This window comes from Oratosquilla oratoria, unplaced genomic scaffold (assembly GCF_046742065.1).
Source record: "Oratosquilla oratoria isolate Oo_2021 unplaced genomic scaffold, ASM4674206v1 SCAFFOLD141, whole genome shotgun sequence".
In the NCBI taxonomy this organism is placed as follows: domain Eukaryota; kingdom Metazoa; phylum Arthropoda; class Malacostraca; order Stomatopoda; family Squillidae; genus Oratosquilla; species Oratosquilla oratoria.
In genome coordinates this window covers 41,779-62,500 of record NW_027467497.1, presented here as the reverse complement: position 1 = coordinate 62,500, position 20,722 = coordinate 41,779, and the positions used below count along the sequence as shown (strand labels likewise).

At 43.4% G+C, this 20,722-nt stretch overlaps 1 protein-coding gene across 2 annotated transcripts in view; it reads right to left on the bottom strand.

Annotated features, from left to right (window-relative positions):
* LOC143022695 (ATP-binding cassette sub-family C member 5-like) overlaps nucleotides 1-17,765 on the bottom strand; it is a 285,549-nt gene extending 267,784 nt beyond the window's left edge. Inside the window, exons 1-2 of one of the 2 annotated variants that reach the window (XM_076181025.1) lie at nucleotides 17,619-17,765; nucleotides 14,884-15,068 (exon numbers count right to left, since the gene is read on the bottom strand). In XM_076181025.1, the coding sequence (XP_076037140.1) occupies nucleotides 14,884-14,901 (18 nt within the window). In that variant the 5' untranslated portion in view covers nucleotides 14,902-15,068; nucleotides 17,619-17,765. The remainder of the gene's footprint in view (nucleotides 1-14,883; nucleotides 15,069-17,618) is intronic. The other variant, XM_076181024.1, reaches the window with a different exon arrangement.
* Nucleotides 17,766-20,722: the final 2,957 nt, after the last annotated feature.

Sequence of the window (20,722 nt, the reverse complement as noted above, 5' to 3'; positions counted from 1 at the left end):
AAATAAATAAAATAAATGAGTACTATAAAGAAGTGAACAAACATCGAAGTAGGCAAATAAAACAAAACCATCAACGTATTTCTGCAAATAACTCTTAAACTTTCAAACAATACTGACTTCTGCAAGCAAATAAACAAATGAATACAATGAAAATAAATTTTATAGATAAATTCACATTGCTCGCATAAATATAACAATGACTTATTGTTTCTCTATTAGTATATACGTGAAATCTAAACCTGATTTGAACAAATCCGACCATGCAAAAATAACCGACATATTGAAGTAGCATTACAACACTGATCCGTAGCGTTGTTCTATTTTTATATAAAAATATCCTCTTATACTTCCTCCGGTCATCAATGAACACTGCCTGACACGATCAACTCAAAATCTTATTGTGGCTGTCACCATGAGATTTTATTCACTGGGGAAACCCGAAACAGTCACTGGATTCCACGCTAATCATATAGTGCACTCCCCAACCTCCTCACAACGAAGCTTCTCGGGCCTGGACGTCTTTGCTTCCTGTCGTTATGACGTCCGTCGCGGAGTGGGCTTTCCGTTTGGCGACGGACAAGTTCAAACCAGACCACAACCTCCAACTAAGCATCACAGAACAAAAAGATGCGCGTCCACACTTGTCTCCAACATGTAATGAACATGAAGAATCTCAAGTGTGGCCCCAGGCAAGGTAAATAGACTATATACTTTGTCTGTGATTGAAAAAGAACTACTGGGTGATACTATCTGACAACAGGAATAAGAACAACAATAATGCATGTGATGGTGTCGGCAGAGCTAATCTTGTCCGACTCCATTCCAATTGCAGGCCCAAGTCCCATAGGTTCGCCGTGTAAGACTTGTCGATGAATAGCTTCTAATGATTATTCAAGTTGAGCAATTTCCCCGACCTTCTTCCGGCCATTGGCCCCTCAAGTCAAATCCGAGCCCTACGCTCATTTCATAAAAGTCCAGTTGGGATGCAATTGGAATCAGAAGGTCCAGAGAACTCAGACTGACTTGGAGGGGCCCACGGCCAGAAGAAGGTCGAGGAATTTATTCACTTTGAATATTCATTAGAAAATTTCAATCGATAATAAGTCTTCCACAGCGATCATCAGCTCCTATTCATTGTCCATTTTAACAGGATTATTTTATTAATGTCATTACTCTTAGTAAATAGACTACTGTGAAACTAATCTTGTGCTATTCTCTAATAAAATTAAAAGTTGACCCAGAATTATGTAATAGTGAATATATTATCATGTGAGAAACTGAAATCTTTACTCAAATTTAATTGTGTTGTCTGTACTTGCTGGACGAAACGTCGTACACCCTGCATGGTTCTGGTAGAAGCGTCCCTTCACAGACTTCAAGTCCCAATTAGTGAGTGTGAGTGTGTGTGCGCGCGTGCGTATGTTTACCTAGTTGTATTATACGGGAAGGGAAGCTATGTTCGTGGCGACCCGTCTTTGTATCTCGCAACATCTAGTTTGTTCTTAAATTCATGTATCTTTGCGTTTTTCTACTACATCTCTTGCATTTACCTAATTGTGTGTGTGTGTGTGTGTGTGTGTGTGTGTGTGTGTGTGTGTGATTCACCGTGGTCTTGGACCACGTGTTGGACTCGTGATCGACAGTTATTTCCCCTCGCGGAAGAGAGCTCAGAGCTCGCATATGACCGATCTATGGGCAATGCTGTGACCTTACACGCACACACACAGAACTCCCTGCCCACGAGTTGGAATAAAGGGCTCGCAGCGCAGCGATACTGAAATTATTTCAACCCTGGGCGGGATTCGCACTCGGACCGGTGTAGCAGCAGTTACGAACGCTACCATTGCACCGTTGTGTGTGTGGTGTGTGTGTATGTGTGTGAAAGAGAGAGAGAGAGAGAGGTCACAGTATCCTCCACAGGTCGGGCAATATACGAGCTAACATCCGGGAGGGTAATAGCTGCTGATCACGAATCAGGCCTATGTGAATCACAAATACACACAAACACACACACACACACACACACTAACATTTACAATTTTAAAGTATCCTAAGCCTTTCCCACTATAACGCACGTTATGACTCGGAGCGTCCCACTTGGCAGGGTCTCTGACGCATGGCCTAAGTCAGTGGTTCCCAACCTATTTTCTGTCATTTCCCCCTGCACCCAATTCAACCATCCAGATTTCCCCCTTCATATGTATGAGAGAAAGAACAGTTAAAACACACTGAGACTATTTACTAGTTTATTTTTCAAATGCACTAACACAGCTAACATTAAATTGTATTGAATAAGAACACTAACACAGCATTTTAGTGTGACTTCTGGCATTGTTTGCCTATCACGAGTCCTTCAATGTCTGGGGGAGTTATGGAGAGCGCACATCGAAGATCCGCCTCCACTTCCAACTTGTTGCGTGCCTGTTTTGAGGTGTACCAGTGCCGAAAATCCTGTCTCACACAGGTCGGTGGAAGAAAACTGGGCCAATGTCCGCAGAGCATTGGTCGCAAGAAGCGGGTAGGTTCCTCGGACTTGGGTCCAAAACTCTTCCAGTTCCATATTCTGGAAGGCATCCTTCGCTGCAGAGTTGTTTTTCAAGTCCAGGAACTCTTCCTGCCACGCGTCTGGCACATCATCAACGTTCCTCTGAAATGGGTCTCTGATAAGCTTGTTCTCGTTGCTCTCGTTTTTGATCCCCGGGAAGTAATACTTGAATTCTTTCTCCAAGCCTTCGAGGTGCTGTTTGATATCCTCGGCTATTGGATCAGGCAGACCATCCTCCATATCCTCCACACATTCGTTGAGAGCGAGGAATGAGGAAAAACTTCCACTCCCCGCTCTTTTCTTCCACAGTTCCAGTTTGGCCACGAAAGCTCTGATCTTGTCCGACTGAAAAAGAATGTTGATCCCTTTGCCCTGCAGTTTCCTGTTGAGCTCGTTCAATGCACTGAAAATATCGGACAAGTAGGACAGCCGCACACGGAAAAACTCACCCTCCAACTCCTCCAGAAGCACAACATCCTCTTGGGCCCGAAGGAAGGCTACCACCTCATCAAACAATTCCAGGACTCGCTGCAACATGTTTCCCTTCGAGAACCACCTCACCTGAGTATGAAATAGCAACGATTCGTGATCGGCTTCCATGCCGAGGTTTGAGTGTATTTTCTAATTATTTTCTGATAATTTCCAGAATTTTAATTCCAGACTAGAATTTCCCCCCTGAAACATCCAAATTTCCCCCTGGTTGAGAACCACTGGCCTAAGTGGAAGTACGGGCACAACCACAAGACAAGAGGCATTTGTCTGGCGCTGACACTGCTGACGCGGTCACTCTTATTGGCAATGGCCCTATATTCGTCAGTATCGTGCCATATCTTAAATATTTTGTTCTTATCTATGTTATATTTCTTTTATGATTACAGGACCGGGTCAGAGAAAGTTTGAGTAAGGGTATAGCAATCAGTAAGGCACCCACTCAGCTGGCACTTGGTATTAGTCAAGGTAACATGAGTCGAGACACCGTGGAAATTGCTTCAGCGGGAAAGTTGTTGACGACTCGGCCAGTTATGATCCCACGGGAAGGGCCAATGTGTCGCGCATAAAGAAATGAACAGACATTTCTTTCTGTTGGGAATCTCGAAATTTGGAACTCCCCCACCATTCGGAACAAGTTCCGAAATCCAGAAAATCCCGGGTACCAAAAACACTTCCTAACATTATCGAGAAGTACTAATTTCCCCCTTTGTCTGCTCTAGTAATGATAATGTTAGTGCGGTTACTTAAACTCTCCACTGCTTGTTTAAATTGTTTGAGTAAACCACGAACTTGTTTGAAACAATCCACTACTCCCTGTAAAAGTACACCTTTAAGACAATGTAAATATTTATCATAGGCATCTCTAACAGGTATTCTTGTACTAATAAGACCTCCAAAAGGCTCACAGGAATTCTTTCACCTTCATAAACAAAATTGAGAGACAAAAAATCCCAGAACACAGTAGATTACTTAGTCTCAATATAATTTCTTTACTCACTAACATAAATGTAGATGATGTTCTCAGTTTTTTTGGAAACCAAATTGCAACCATTTCAAGATAAACTTCTCCTTTCAGTTCCAAAAATAATTAATTTAACATGTCTTTGTATTACCTCCAATGTTTTCTCCTCCAATAATACTTTTTTAGGCAAAGATACGGATGCAGCAAGGGTTCTAACCTTTCCCTGGTGTTGGCGAATTTGTACATGGAGTACTTTGAGTACGTACTGTTACCTGACATTAAGCCAGCCAACATGTTCTGGTTCAGATATGTCGACGATGTATTCACTATCTGGGATGACAAATGGGACCCTTTCCATGTTTGTCTTCATAAGCTCAGACTTAGCACATAACATTAAATTTAAAGTAGAATGGGAAATTGAAGGAAGAATACCCCTCCTAGACATATTAGTGATCAGATGTCAAGACTATTTGTTCTTTTTGGTTTACTGGAAGCCTACCCATATGGGCATTATTTCCACTTTTTTAGTAATCATCCAGATAAAATAAAATATAGCGTTGCTTCGGGCCTTTATTTAAAAGCTCTCAGGATCTGTAGCCCGGAATTTCTCAACTCAGAAATTGAATTAGTACGCACTCAATTACTAAGAATAGGTTACCCGGACTGGTTTTTGACAAAGGCACTCAGCAAAGCCAAAGCCAGTTCTAATAGTACATCTAACTCTAGTACTAAATTTGTCTGGGATAATATAAAATAAATCGCAGTCATTACAGCATCTTCCTTAGGTGTTTGTCTAAAGTCTGAACGAATCTTAAAGCTTCGAACTGAACTACATTGCACTGTCTCTGCAGGAAATTTATTCCATTCATTAACTACACGGTTGGCGAAGTTGTTTCTACCCACTTCCAAATTAAATCTATTCCCAGACAGTTCGAGACCATTGTTTCTTGTCTCATTCTCATTCAGTGTGAAAATGTTGTCACTTTTGATGTCAATTCTCTTTAGAATCTTAAAGACCTGTATCAAGTCACCTCTGAGTCTACGCTTTTTTAGGGAAAACACTTTCATATGTTTTAGTCGATTTTTGTATGATTTATTTTTGATATTTGGAATCAGTTTTGTGGCTCGCCTTTATTGAATTTACAACGTTTCTTTCATTGGATTTTTTTTCAAGTATAAAGACGAAGACTACAAAGATAAAAATACATAAGCCTTCCTTGGCGACGGGTCACCTGGTGAAATGGGTTCAAGGCAGACCCTTCATGAGGTGCCCCGTCACCCAGGCTTTTATGCACTCAAGAGTTTTTCTTCTTCGTCTTTGTACTTAAGAGGATCTTAAGAACGAAAAGTTGTACAATTAACAGAGCCTTCGTCCTCTAAAAAAAACTGTCAGTAACTGTCATATTATACAATTAAGACCTTTCCAAGAAAACGGCTTTTATTTACAGACAGAGAAAACGGCCCTCTCCTATTGGTTTTCTGACGTCAGGCGATTTCCTTCCGTGGTAGAAAACGAACTGGAGTGTTGGGGCATATTGTTGAAAATACTGTACAAGAGCACTATCAACCTCTTCTCCACGGTTATCGAGTAAACTTAACCTTGTTCCCTGGTTCAAGTTTCTCACCTTCTTAGTCGAGCCCTCAACTGTCCATCCATCACACTTTGTCCAATTAATCAATTCTACGCGAACAAGCAACCCCTCGGTCGCGGCGGGCGTCGACTTCGAGTCCCAAGCTCAAGAAGCTAACCCCCCCCCCACCTTTCCTTTCCAAAATCATTTCATAAAACCTGGTTTGACCAGTCGAGTTATCTTCTTATGGTTACCTCAACTGAATCAAATCGGCTGCCTAACTGCTAAAATAATAAATCGGATAGAAAACGGTATTGCTACTTAAAAACCCCAGCACGCCATCTTCCATCACTGTTATCGGTGTGGCGGTATTTTGATAACCTCTGCCAACACTATGCAATGCCTTTCCTATACTCACTTAAAATAGCCATAAGTCTCAGAAAAGTCGCAAAATTACGATATCAGCGACATCGCTGTCTTAAATAGCGACATTATAAAGCGGACAGAATGCCACCAAACTTGAACGGTCTCGGTCTTTCAGAGAGCAAGAGATTTTTTTAGGTTCATTTTAGACAACTTTATTCAGCCATGGAATGGGCCATACACGGTGCTGATCCTTTTCATATTTCGTTTCTGGCTGATTCTATTCAGCTATAGGAACCACCTCGCCATTTAAGGGTTGCGTGGTTAGATGGGAGAGGGGGGAAGGGATTTAGGGGGCGCAGTGACCCCCACCATAAAAAAGATTATATGTATGTATATATATATATTATACATATATTCATATATACACATATATATGTATATGTATATATATATATCTATACACACACACACATATATATATATATATGCAAAGAAGGGAACAGTTTATCTATGGAACTAAGGTACAGAATGGGAGAAGAGGAGGAATCTAGGCATTGACCTGGGATCCCGCTTGCGAACCTGCCTGAGCCGTACGCCGTTCGTCTTCTTCTCTAACAATTTTATAACTGTTTTGAAAGTTTCCAAGGTTAGGAATTATATACATATCGGCAATTTGAGAGAAGGGTTTTTGTTTTTTATATAAAGGGCTTCCAATATACGTAGACGGGAGTAATCTTTTTCGATATGCAGGATGGAAGTTCCTTCGACTAGCATTTCTCTAGTCAGACTAACCCCGTGAACCTCTTCTGAGTGCTTCTTCGGAGCTCCGTTTGATAGGTGGAGTGTGAGGTGCCTGGAGAGCTTCGTAGTGGTTCTTCCAATGTACGTAGAGGGCAGAGCTGCACAGTTCCCTGAAAGGCATTTATATTCATACACTAGATGACTACGTTGAAGCTCTGGGATGTCAGTTTTGGGGCTGTTTTTTAGGAGGTGATGTGTTTTATTGTTTTTGTAGAGGATTGTGAGGTTCAGTCTGTCGTCCTTGTTGGTGGTTTCTACATATTTGGAAATTATATTCTTAAGGGCTCTTTCATCTTGTTTGTATTGGTTGTTCATGTATGCACGGTAGTACAGACGGAAATGGTGTCCTGTAGATGTTGCGGTATTTTCTTTGTTGTACCACCTGTCAAGCTGGATGTTGATGGATTTGGAGACTTCTGTGTTAGAATATCCATTATTCACGAGGACCTGGGTGGCTCGTTCTAATTCCTCATGGACGGTCTGCCAGCTACTGCAATGTGTGAGTGCTCTCCTCACATACACGGAGATTGTGGCGCGTTTGTACCTGTCAGGGCACTCATTCCTTCCGTTGAGGCAAAGTCCTGGGTTGGTCGGCTTACAGAATACTTTAGTGTAGAATCCATGCGGTTGCTGGTTAACTAAAATATCAAGGAAAGGAAGACATCCGTCTGAACTGTTTTCTACAGAGATCGAGTCCCGATGCCTCCTGAAGGCAACGGTGGAGGTGCCGTAATTCGTCATCGTCTTCAGAACCTGAAGATGACCTATGTAGGCCGAAAGCTTGTTATAATAAAGAGCTCTTCGTCTACAAGAACAGGAGGCATCGGGACTCAACCTCCTGAAGGCAATGGTGGAGGTGCCGTAATTCGTCAATGTCTTCAGAAACTGAAGATGACCTATGTAGGTCGAAAACTTGTTATAATAAAGTGTTCTTCGTCTACAAGAAGAGGAGGTCATCAGCGAGGTGCGGCTGTTTTGTGCGGATTGGTTTCTATTGACCGTTTGTTTGTGCGGTCGAGTACGCAGTGATTTGAGAAGGCTATAAAATTGTTAGAGAAGAAGACGAACGGCGTACGGCTCAGACAGGTTTGCAAGCGGGATCCCAGGTCAATGCCTAGATCCCTATTGGCCAGCCTCGACCAATCACGTTCCTCCTTTCCTCCCATTCTGTACCTTAGTTCAATATATATATATATATATATATATATATATATATATATATAATATATATATATACACATATATATACATACATATACATATATTGTATATATATACATATATATATACATACATATACATATATATATATATATATATATATATATACATACATGATTTCAAGAAATCTACAGCGACAATGGCGTTGTTGAGCTTATATTGAAGCTTTAATTTGTCTCGTGCAACAAGTTTCTGTGCTGGTTCCAAATAGCTGAGAAGGTGTCCAAAAAAACATTTCCACAATCCACAAGAAAGTTGCTACTTCCACGTACGCAACGCTACGGACCACGGCTATAAGCAATGACCTCTCCCAGTGTTCGGCCAATGTACGACCTGTATATAAACCATAGTAATCACCAAAACATTGTAACTCCCTCTGTGATCAGGCTGGAGAAGCTGGGTTTCTCTCCCCGTAGGGTCACACCCACCTACGCTCATGTCAGAGCGTCCATGTACGTGGGTAGGATGGTCCTTGACAAGCTCGGGGATAAGGAAGCCATTCTGTGTGACCTAAGGGAGAGGAACTCGGATGTTGACTTTGTCGATGCCTTCCGGCCTCCGGGCACTGATTTCGTCAGGATTTCCCTTAAATCTAGGTCCGACCTTGAGAAGATTCTCGGGGTAGGACTCAAGATTAGTTTCCTATATCTGCCCCCATCCTCTATTAGAGAATTCAAAAATATCCAAGTCAGGCAATGCCTGATATGTTACTTCCCCTGCAAACATGAATCCCGATCCTGTCCTCAACCCAATCTGACTAGATGCTCCAAGTGTGCTACCGACGGACATCGGTATAGAGAATGCGAGGCAGCGAGACTCAAGTGTCTCCTATGTGGGGGAACCCACAGCGCCATCTCCAATTCCTGCCCGGAAAGGAGAAAGGCGGCTGACACAGCGCAGCCTGCTCAACCGGTGGCTAGGTCAGCTCCCAACACCCGCCCCCAACCTGCGCAACCCTCTAATCCTCGTCCTAAAACCAAAACCCCCTCCTCCTCCTCCTCCCCCTCCTCCTCCCCCTCCTCCTCCTCCTCCCCCTCCTCCTCCTCCTCCTCCTCCTCCTCCTCCTCCACCTCCTCCACCCCCACTCCCTCCTCCCCATCCCAAGGCAAAATCCCTCAACCCCCCACCCCCCAAACCAGAACCCACCCAGGTGTAAAGAGGAGGGCTAGCTCCCCAGCTGCCGCCCCTGACCAGGAGCCTTCTTGCGCCCCCAAGGAGCAGCGGACGCAGAGGACGAAGTCCAAGCGTTCTCGCCAGGATGCGAGCAGGCCCTCCACCTGTACCGAAGTCCCTAGCATGGTTGCATCAATTATCGGCAGCACCCTGGAAAGGGAGGCAGCTGGTAATCTCCAGTGTCCTTCTGGAGACGAAAGGTGCAACCAGGCGAGGGACGCTCAAGTACTTGCTCTGAGTATTGTCTATTCGGCAATGCTCATGTCCAAGAGCAAGGAGCAGGTGCAGGAAGTGCTGTCCACAGCACTCACTCACCTGGGCTTACCTGCCTTCCCCATTCCACCTCACGTCCTAGAGGCTATTCCCTTTGGTCCCAACAACCCATCCTATCCTCACCCAGCCCCTACCCCTCCCACCACCGCTCCCACTGTTTCCACACCCCCTCCCTCTGTTTCCACACCCCCTCCCTCTGTTTCCACACCCCCTCCCTCCTCCTCCTCCTCCTCCTCCTCCTCCCCCACCTCCTCCTCTTCCACCTCCTCCTCCTCCTCCTCCTCCTCCACCTGCCCCAAGAAGGCTGCGCAAGAACCTAAACCTAACCCCAGGCAATCACGCCCCAAGTCCAGGGCATACAGACATGAATCCTACCAACGTAGCAACCGTTCACGCTCCCCAATCCTAAGCCCCCGCTCCTCCTCGTCAGGGGCAAACAAATCCTCCTCCGAGCTCCCGCGCCGTGTGGCCATACCACGAGCCAGCTCGACTGGGAGGCCTAAGTTGAACCTGACGAAACTCACAAGGGAGACGCTGCGGGACATAATCCCCTTCACCAGCACTATTCCAGACACTGTCCAGTCTAGTGGTAGTGCATCCTCCTCCTTCGACAGCGAAGTGCTTACCCTCCAAGCCCCTAAGGCTAACTAAGCTTCCTCTTAAAACTCCCTCCAACTAGTAGGACTCACTAAAGACAACTATTCCTATGGATAGATTGGATTTACGTGTGTTCTACCAGAACGTCCGTCACTGGGCCCCACAAAGGACCAGCACTTTGTTAGAAATTGCCAGACACGGTCCTGATGTCATTTGTTTGACTTCGATGGGTGATCCAGCCCCCGACTCTCTTCCCAAGATTCACGGCTTCAATTCTTGGAGTCGGGGTCTTGCTTTGCACTCGGGCGTCTGTATTTTGGCCAGGAAGTCCCTCCAGGCAACTATACTTGATCAATTTCATTATGAGCAGATGCTCGCGATCAAGTTAAGCACCACTCGCGGTCCCATCCTCCTCTGTACCCTCTACCGCCACCCTCCCCGTATCCCTTCCTCCCCCTTTGTTGACAATTGCCAAGGTGATGTCATACAAAATCCCAACCTTCTTCATTGGCGATTTCAACTGCAGTCATGCTGCTTGGAGCCCTGGAACGCACAACAGCAGCTCAGTGAGTCGGCAACTACACTCTCTTACTATACTTCACGCGGCTGAAGTTCCTAGGTCCGGACTTTCCCACATTCATAGGTCATGGATTGCAGGGTAAGCCCGACCTGGTGTTCTCCAACAGCCGAGCTTTCTTCCTCAACTCCACTATCTCACCCGGTGCCCCCACCCTCTCAGACCACATACCCTTAATCCTTCGCATCTCCACCTCACCCATCCTTATCCCCAGTGAGCCTCGGTTACGTTACAGTCAGGCCGACTGGGAAGGCTTCAAAAACACTCTCACGACATACACCAACACAAACATGGACAACACTCCACAAGCGGCGATAGAGCAGGAATGGCGCTCACTTACAAAGTTTGTCAAAAACGCTGTAAAAAAAGCACATTCCTAGAACAAAGCACCGAAAGATTGCCACGTTCACCGCTTCTATGCGCACTAACAGACTACGCATTGCACTACAAAACAGATCTACAGATCTATTACAAGCACCCCTAGAGGCCCGTGTAGCCATCCTAAGAGACATGCACTGGCTACAGAGTAGCCTGAGGAAGTCCCTCTACATCGATTCACATCGAGAAGAGGAGCAACTGATGGCCTCGCTCTCCGGCGCCTGTGAGAAGGACCCTTCCAAGTTCTGGAGGACCCTCAAACGTGAGCTGGAGGAGTGCTCTGTGCCACCACCCAAGGTCATCAACCATCTTAACCACTCTGCACACTCCCCCAACACCAAGCTGACCTTCTGGCGTCAGCATGGAGTGAGGTCTTTAAGCCCCATCCTGTGCAAGGACCAACATTGCTTTAGCACCTTGCACAGTGTTAACTCATTTATGAACAGCTGTAGTGACCTCATTCCCGACGAGACTGTTGATCTCTCTCAGTTAGATGAGGATGATCCCCTTATCTGCCCCATAGTTTTGGAGGAGGTAAAGGGGGTTATCTCGGCACTAAAACTAAAATCCCCTGGCCCTTCAGGCATCGATGCACACATACTCAAACGTATGCCAGACAACATAATCTCACACATGACGACACTATATAACAGCTCACTAGCCCTCTGGGTACTTCCCACAACTATTCAAGGCCTCCCATACCATCCTCATTCCTAAACCCCAGAAACCCGCCTCCGCCCCCCTTTCATATCGGCCCATCTCCCTTCTGGAGTACTTTGGAAAGGTGTTTCGAGCACGTCTTAAGCGCCGCCTGACCGTGTACCTAGAGACGGAGAATGAGCTGTGGGACTGCCATTTTGGTTTTCGGCCGGGGCGCGTTGCAGAAGACGTCATATCCATAATCACTCACTTGTTTCAAAGACCGCCCGACGGTCGCCCTGGTACGGCCATTATGGTTTTTAAGGTTGTGGAGAAGTCATTCGATACTGGCTGGCCCGAAGGCCTGAAGTACAAATTGTACCACAAACTTCGACTTTGCCCTGCCGTTCACAAGGTTGCTCTGCAAACTACCTGGACGACAGGTCAATTAGAATAAAGTGGCGGGGGGCTGTCTGTCCCAACCTTTTGTGCCGAAGGCTGGAGTGCCGCAAGGGTCAGTCCTTGCCCCCACTCTGTACAATCTATATACGAATGACCTGCCAGAGCCGGCCTTATCCTCGCAACCAGGCTCTAACTCTCTCGTATGCGGACGACACTAACCACATAAGCAGACACAAAACGCTGCAGGGAGCGTTACACGTAATGCAAAAACATCCTAGACGGGGCAATGCTGTACACTTCCGCTGCAAACGAACCAACAGAACAATCACAAACACTCCTCTTAAATAAAACAACACAAACATCCCAGCGAAGGACCATACCCGTGTGCTGGGTAGCACACTTGATAGTGGCCTTACCTGGACCCCACACTTCCGCAAGCAGGGAGCGAAGGCTAGGGCTGTGCTGGGTAGGCTCAGACGCTTCAAAACTGCAACACTGAGAACCAAACGTCGATTGTACCTAGCCCTCGTCAGAACGATTATGTGCCAGTCACAGTTAATAAGCCATCTGACATGTGCCACCAATAAATTCGAGCATCATAATGTTCAGAATGCCGCTGTACAGTTCATCACGGGCTCGCGATGGAGCGACTTCAGAACCTCTGAGTCTCAACACCAAATTTCCAACATCCGTCCACTCAACCAACACAAACACAAACTTCACTCAAGACACCTAGAAAAACTGCACGCCAAACACAAACATCTGATACAACATATTACACCTAGACCACACCGTACAGACTATCTGTCAGCTGCGCCCGTCCCACGTGCGGTGTACACGATAAAACGTGTTATAACCGCACCAACAAGTAACACACACCCCTTCACCAGCTTGACTGGTGATAATGTAATAATAATAATGGTAATGGTAGTAATAATGATAATAATAATAATAATATCGTTACTCAAACCTGACCTGGGGTAAAACAGGAATCCTCATGCCTTACCTGGGGCTAATCAGGAACGCCCTCTAAACGCGGGAAGTGAAATCTACTCACTAACCATAAATTACACACACACACCTCTCACGAACATAGCCGCATCCCACGCACAAACATATACACTTCCTTTTTCTTCGACTAAAATTCGCTTCCTTTCTCACTTTCTCTTATACTACATCTTCTCATTTCAGTTTACCTCCCACTAAAGATTTTTCCGTTTTTCCCCCTTTCTCTACTACTACGCCTCCTACCATTTTTCTCAACTTTCGTTGGTGATCCTAACCCCGTTGGTAACCCCGTTGGTAATCCCAACCTCCTAACCTCCGGCGTCGGGCGCTTCCCTCCAAGCTCCTGGTCAAGTCCTCCTATGCCATGACAACAATCTAGCCCCTAATTGCTCGCGATTCGCCCGGTGGCAATAGCCCTCTTTTATACACTACTATCTTTTCATTTTCTAACAGACGTTCTTCCCCTCCCACAAAACCCGATCCCGCGCAAGCGAGGTGGTCTTTTCTTGAATTCCAGAATTCCAGAACTCCCTCCCTGAGGATGACCGAGTAAGGTCGAAATACGTATTGGAGAAAATAAAAAAGGGAAAACCGCACCAAATGTCTTTTGGACACCTTCTCAGCTATTTGGAATCAGCACAGAAACTTGTTGCACGAGACAAATTAAAGCTTCAATATAAGCTCAACAACGCCATTGTCGCTGTATGGAGTTGTATGTTAATGGAAGTTTTTTCGATGTAAATGTTCACTGCTTCGGCCATCTTAAGGCGAAGGGGGTCGTGAGCTTTGTAAATTATTTTGGTGTTTTCGTTTAGTGTTTGTCTGGTGATGGTGGTTTTGTGTTCTTTTAAAAAAGTGAATAAAATCATCTCTATTGGTGGGTTTTATGTATACCGAAAAGTGTCTAGAAAGGGCAGCTTGCACTCTTTCTCTTGTTCAACTGTGAACTGGATGTCCATATGAATTGTGTTGAGTCCCCTTACCTTGTTTTCAATATTGGTTTCTTTCGGCATTATTACAATTATATCATCTACGTACCTTAGCCAAGTAGTACCTCTTCCCATGATGTTAATATGTTCCTCTGTTTCCAATACCTCCATAAATAGACAGGCCAAAATAGCCGACAGTGGGCTGCCCATTGCGAGGCCTTTTGTTTGTTTAAACTCGGCGTTGTTAAAAACAAAGTATCCAAACTTAACGCACATTGAGATTAGTTCAAGGTAGTTAGATTTTGGGGCTGGGAGGATATCATCAGCTATGTCAGTTACCTTTTTTTAGTGCATCCAATGCATTATCAATAGACACGTTCGTAAATAAGCTGTTACGTCAAGGCTAGCATATTTCTTGTTAAATACGTTCATATTCTCAAGCCTTCGGATGAGTTTCTTAAGTGTGTCCCGCTAATGGAACCCATGGTATTAGATAAGGGTTTTGCCAAACATTTTGCTAGTTTATGAGGAGCAAAACCCTTATCTAATACCATGGGTTCCATTAGTATATGTATACATATATATACACACACACATATATATATATACACACACACATATATATATATATACATATATATAATATATATACATGTATATATATATATATATATATATCCCCTCCCCCAAAATAAAGATCTATGTGACCTTAGGGCTTCCTGATTTGTGTGTATAAATATGCACAGTTAAAAATCTAGAGACTGACACGCCCTAAGCCGCTTTTTAATTAATTCTATTTCACCAAAATTATATAATTAACATTGTACATAACATAAACAACTATTTATTTTAATTTCTGACACAATATGTGGATAAATAAATAAATATATAAATAAATATCAATCGTTGAGCCTTTATTTCTGGACCGTTAAAAATAATAAACAAATTACCTCCTTCAGAGATTCCATGGCTGCAGATCTTCCTTGTTTTCAAAGAGGACTCCTGGCTATCCAGTTTTCCCTCCAGCAGCAAATACAGCAGAGACTGAAGACCAATCTTCGTATTCCTAAGTCAGACACTTGGCAAACTCTAAAGTCACTTAATCGAACATTCGCACACAAGAACTTAAGTCATTCTGTAAAACATTCGACTTGATAAGTTGGATTCCTTCACTCGACTTGGTGAATTGAAATCAATCGAACACTCGAACTGAAGAGTTTGAGTCATTCTGAAGAACATAGTTCTTCATTTGCTTGAGTCACTCAAATTTGCATTTATGACTCAATCGGACACAGCTTGAGTCATTCGGGTCATGAGAAGGTGCGTCTGCTGCTTACTCCTACGAGTGACCAGTCATAAAACAACCATAACAAAAGGCCATGGTCCTCTTTGGCCAGATATAAATATAAACTCACACATACATACATACATACACACACACACACACACACACACACACACACACATATATATATATATATATATATATATAAACATATATATATATATATACATACACATATATATATATATATGACGACATCTTGACAGGTTGTGAGAGAGGCAGAGGGGAAAACACACAAATAGAAGAAGAGATTCTGGAGGAGCACCATAGTGCGAAACTAGTTAAAGAATAAACTCTCGTTCTATTTGTGTGTTTGCCCCTCTGCCTCTCTCGTGTATATATATATATATATATATATATATATATGTATATATATATATATATATATATATATATTATTTGTCCATTTATCTATTTATTTATTTATTCATTCATATCCTGAGTCACTTCACGCCATCAGATCCTGTCAACTGCTTTTTTCACTTTACTTGTGTTTATGTATTCATTTATTTGTTTAATCCGTTACCCATTTATCTAAATATTTACGTTTTTTATATTGTACCCTTTGATTATGGCTGAAAACTCTTACGTATTCCATACCAAATAAAATTCCTCAAACAACATTTTTTTAAAAGAATCAAAACAACTTGGTAAATGTGTGAAGTAGTTTATGATCTCCTGAAACGGCTTGTATTCGTGAGAATCGTCATGAATTGTGCAAATCATAAATGAATATATCTCAAGTATGTGTGGACTGCCACCACCAAGGCGGTTCACGTGTATTTACGACACCGATTTTATTTTGACCAAGACCAAACGATTTTATTCAGATGAGATGAACCTTCGCAGTGACACAACAGACAACTGAAATGCTACGACGAGCAGTCTTGAAGCGAGTTCTCAATCGACAGAGACCCTCGAACCCCTCAGGACAGAATCCACCACCTCAGCTGAACAACATTGTTTGGCGGCATCCCATACGTAAAACTAGATGTGCGAGACGTGACCTGTAGGTATTTACCACGCGATACGATGCCACGTCACAGTGACTGTACGAAGTGGCCATCAAAGCTGGAAGGCTGGCTTCGTGACGTCAATCTTCAGCATTCAAGACGGGACGTTTGCGCCATCGAGTCACTTCTCTTTGTACCACAGAGCTTCAAGAGTGAACTCAAATTTCTTTCACATAATTTCAGCAATGACGTCATATATTCATGTAGCCTCTGCATTGACTTCATAATAGCAGTGATATCGCAATTCATTCGCGTAGCTTCAGAAGTGCTGTTATATGTCCATCACAGAGCCTCACCAGTGACGTCATATCTTTGCATTGCTTCTGGATTGACATCAGTTCTCCACATGGCTTCACCAATATCATATTTCACACAGGTTGACGTCATGACTTTATACCCGTACCTACCTACCTACCCTTATATTGCACAAGCTGTTCTAAAGAATTCGGAAGGAGGTCGTACCTAACTCGTGATTTTTTAACTGCCGCCAAGCGATTTTATTCGGCTATGGGGGGGAGTGAACCTTCTCCTCCTCTTTAAAAGCTTAATCTGTCTTGATGCGATCCGGCAGACCACCAAAAAGCGACTTCGTTCGGAGGACCAAGTCAGTTTTATTAGGTCACGCCAAGGTCCTCTTGGTTCTCGTCTTCCTAACGGCCTCCAGCTCTGTCATCGTCTCATGGCGGCGTCAGGGTCCTTGAGGACTTCCTCTTCAAGAACTGCGCCTCAACTTCGCTGCTCTCCTCTCCAAGAGAGCACTTCAGAAGTCTTCAAAGACGGCCCGATTCTTCATGAACTGTGTTCCTTTCTCCATCGTTTTCTGCAAACTGGACCTCCTGAGACGATTCATAGACGGTCTGCGTCTTCAAGAACCGCACTTCGACTTCGTCACTTTCTGGAAGGAGGATGGAACTTCGGAAGCACCCGGAAGGCGTGACGGTCAACGGGTCTTCGCAAATTGCGTCTTAACATCGTTATTTTCTTCAAGACAGCAAACCCAAAACACGCCTCGAGCAGACGACCCGAGTCTTCGAGATGTGACTCAATTTTATCGCTCTAACAGGCCGAACCTTCGGAAGCACCTGGAGGACAAAAGGGTCCGCACATGTGAACTACGTCTCAACTTTATCTCCAGAATCTCTTCAAAGACGGTTGGAGTCTTCGAGAACTGGACACTGATGATGCAGAACAACTGGTTCGAGAAGAAGAGACAGAACCAGTTCCGAGCATCAAATGCACGAACTTGAAAGACCATGAACCTCGTTTCCGAGCCTTCTCAAATCACTGCGTACTCGACCGCACAAACAAACGGTCAATAGAAACCAACCCGCATAAAACAGTCGCACCTCGCTGGTGACCAACCGCTCGCCGGGAACGCACGCAAGCACTAAACCGGCGTCACCTGCGCATCACTGGTGGGCATGGATTTTCCCGAGTGAGGATGGACCACTCACGATTGGACTGCCCACGCCGGGATGCAACACAACGGCCCCCGAACTGTGATTTTTTTTTTTTTTTTTTTTTTTTTTTTTTTTTTTTTATGGCAATGATGCAGCCCTTCTGGTGAGTTCAGTTGCCAGGTGTCAAGTCTTTTAGTATTATTTCAATACCGATGCCTTACCAGAAGCCTGGGGGCTTCTGGGAAAACCTACAAGGGTGAGAGTAAGGGTGTGAGTGAGAGTAGGAGCAGGGGCAAAGACAAACACGGGAGAAGTCGGTTGTCCCAGCATCTGCGTAGGCGTGTACGCTGACACTTATCTACTACACATGTGTCTTGCAGGGATGAGATGGTCGGATGTTCTTGCCATTCCATAGTCACTCTTCTGGGTGTTTATAAATACTCTGACCTGGAAATTTTATCCACTTTTCAATTATTTTGATTATAAAGTATTTTTTGCGATTTTTATTAAAAACAATCTCCACTTACGAAAATAAGAAATTTGATCAATATCAACTTCTGCTATCCCTCCTTTCGGCAGCCGTCTCTCCCTCGCCACCTCTAGGAGTCCCACTCTTCTGCGTGATATTGTCTCATTTGAGTTTCCTTCTTTTCCATGGCAGACCACATTCTTTCACGACACATCTTGCGGGGGTTCTCTGGATTGATTAATTCAGTGACTGATTTTTTACTTATTCTTTATAAATATATCTATATTTATTTATTTACTTTTAGTCTCGATTCCTTTTCCTGTAAGTTACAGATATCCGAACACACACACACACACACACACACACACACACACACACACACACAGACCTACCCAGAGATCGGCAAATAATGAGCTCTGTGCTCACTGCCGTAGGGTGGTGTCTGGCTGTCTCGACAGAGACTGCAGCAGATCCGAGGTGAATACACACACACACACACACTTTCGTCGAATGGACGGCGTGAATTGGTGTACCGAAGAAAAAGGAAAAATCTATGTGGATCTCAACGTCCAGGAAGTGCCTTATTGTATTTATAGGGGAGGAGTGCTCGTGGAGTAGTGAGGGAGTGATAGGGAAGGAGAAGGGAAGGGATTATTGAGGGAAATAAGGAAGAGAGGCCAGGCCAGGCCAGGCGTCTTGCCAGGCCAGGCGTCTTGTAAACAAGAGGCGGACCGACAATAATGATTTTGGTGACGACGGGATCAACAAAAATATAAAGATTAGAAGTATAGATAAGAGCAGCACAGTGGAAGGTTGTGATAGTAGTTTCCAAGGATTTAAAGAGGGTGGGGGGATACCAACCTCCCCCGATTGGCAAGACTAGAGAAGAAACTTGATAAGATGACCGAACATTGGGAAAACAGGTTCGGTAACGTAGCCAAAATTGCGCAAAGAGTTGAAAAATTGGAAGAACTAGAGAAGGTGAACAAAAATTTAACTAATGAAATAGAAGAATTAAAAAGACAGTTAAAAGAAGTAAAAGAGGAGAATGAAGAATTAAAGAGGAATAATAAAGACAACAAAGAGGCCATAGCAAAAGAAGCACAGGGTTGGAAAAAAAATCCAGGAAAACAGTCAAGTTTCATTTACTGACATAATTAAACAGCAAATGAAAGAACAAACTGAAGACTCAGTTATCAAAGTGATGAGACAGGAGAATATAGTAAGAGACTTAGCAGATAAAAAGAAATGTATAATTATATTAGGAATGGAAGAGAAACATAACCCAGATAGAACTTCAAGAATCAATGAGGAAAAAGAAAAAGTAAGCAGTTTACTAGAATTAGTTCAGGAAGATGAACCTGAAATCATGAAACAAATTGATGAGATGTATAGACTCGGAAAGTATAGTACAGATAAGACCAGACCAATTAAGATTAAATTCAGGTCACAAACGACGGCCGAGAATATCTTAACAAAAACAGGGAAACTAGCAGCAAGTGAACAATATAAAAAGGTATGGATAAAAAGAGAAATGAATAAAGAGGAAAGAGAGGAGGAAAAAATGAAAAGACATGAAGCTAAGGGAAAAAACGAGATGAGAACAGAGTCAGAAAAAGAGAAGTTCTATTGGAGAATAATGAATATGAAAGTAAGGAAATACAACATACTAGAGAAAAACAAAAGGGAAACAGAGAATACAATGGAAGTGGTATAAAACTAAGAGTGTCTTACACAAATATAGATGGATTAATAACAGGACTGAATGAGCTGAATGATTATCTGAAGGAAAAAGGACCAGACATAATGGGAATTGTAGAAACGAAATTAAAAGGTCCATTACCACCCAACAGTATAGGACATGATGCATATAATTATTGGATTAGAAACAGAGAGACAAAGCAAGGGGGTGGAGTTATGTTCCTGACTAAGAAGGATATAAATGTGAGGTGTGTCACATATGGAAAGAATACAGTAGAGATGATTATGATCGAAGTGGAAGACAGAGATAAGAAGAGCAGAAAATTTGTGATCAATTATGTGCCTCCAAAAACAGCCTCGTGGGAAGAGAGTGAACATAAAACTATGTTAGAGGACACAATGATAACATTAAATAAGATAATGGAAGATGGAGGAAGAATAGTTATGATGGGCGACTTTAATTGTAAAGAAGTCTGCTGGGAATAGATGACAGTAAAGGGTGGAGACGGCTCATGGGGAAATGTTCTACTCGAGATGATTATTGAACATACAATGACACAGTGGATACAGGAGAACACTAGGTATAGAAATGAAGAAGAACCATCGAGACTAGACTTAATAATCACATCTGAACCTAGAATAGTGGCAAAGATTTAATATAAAACACCAATAAGTAAAAAAAAAAAACATATTGATTGAACTGGAACTAAATGAGGAAAAATACATGGAAAGAAATTAACAATATAGTAAAGGAAGAATGATGTATGAAAAAACAAACTTTGATAAAATAAGAGAATTCTTTCAAAAAGAAAACTGGGAAGGAATATACAAAGAAAAAACAACAGTGGAAGAGAAATGGAA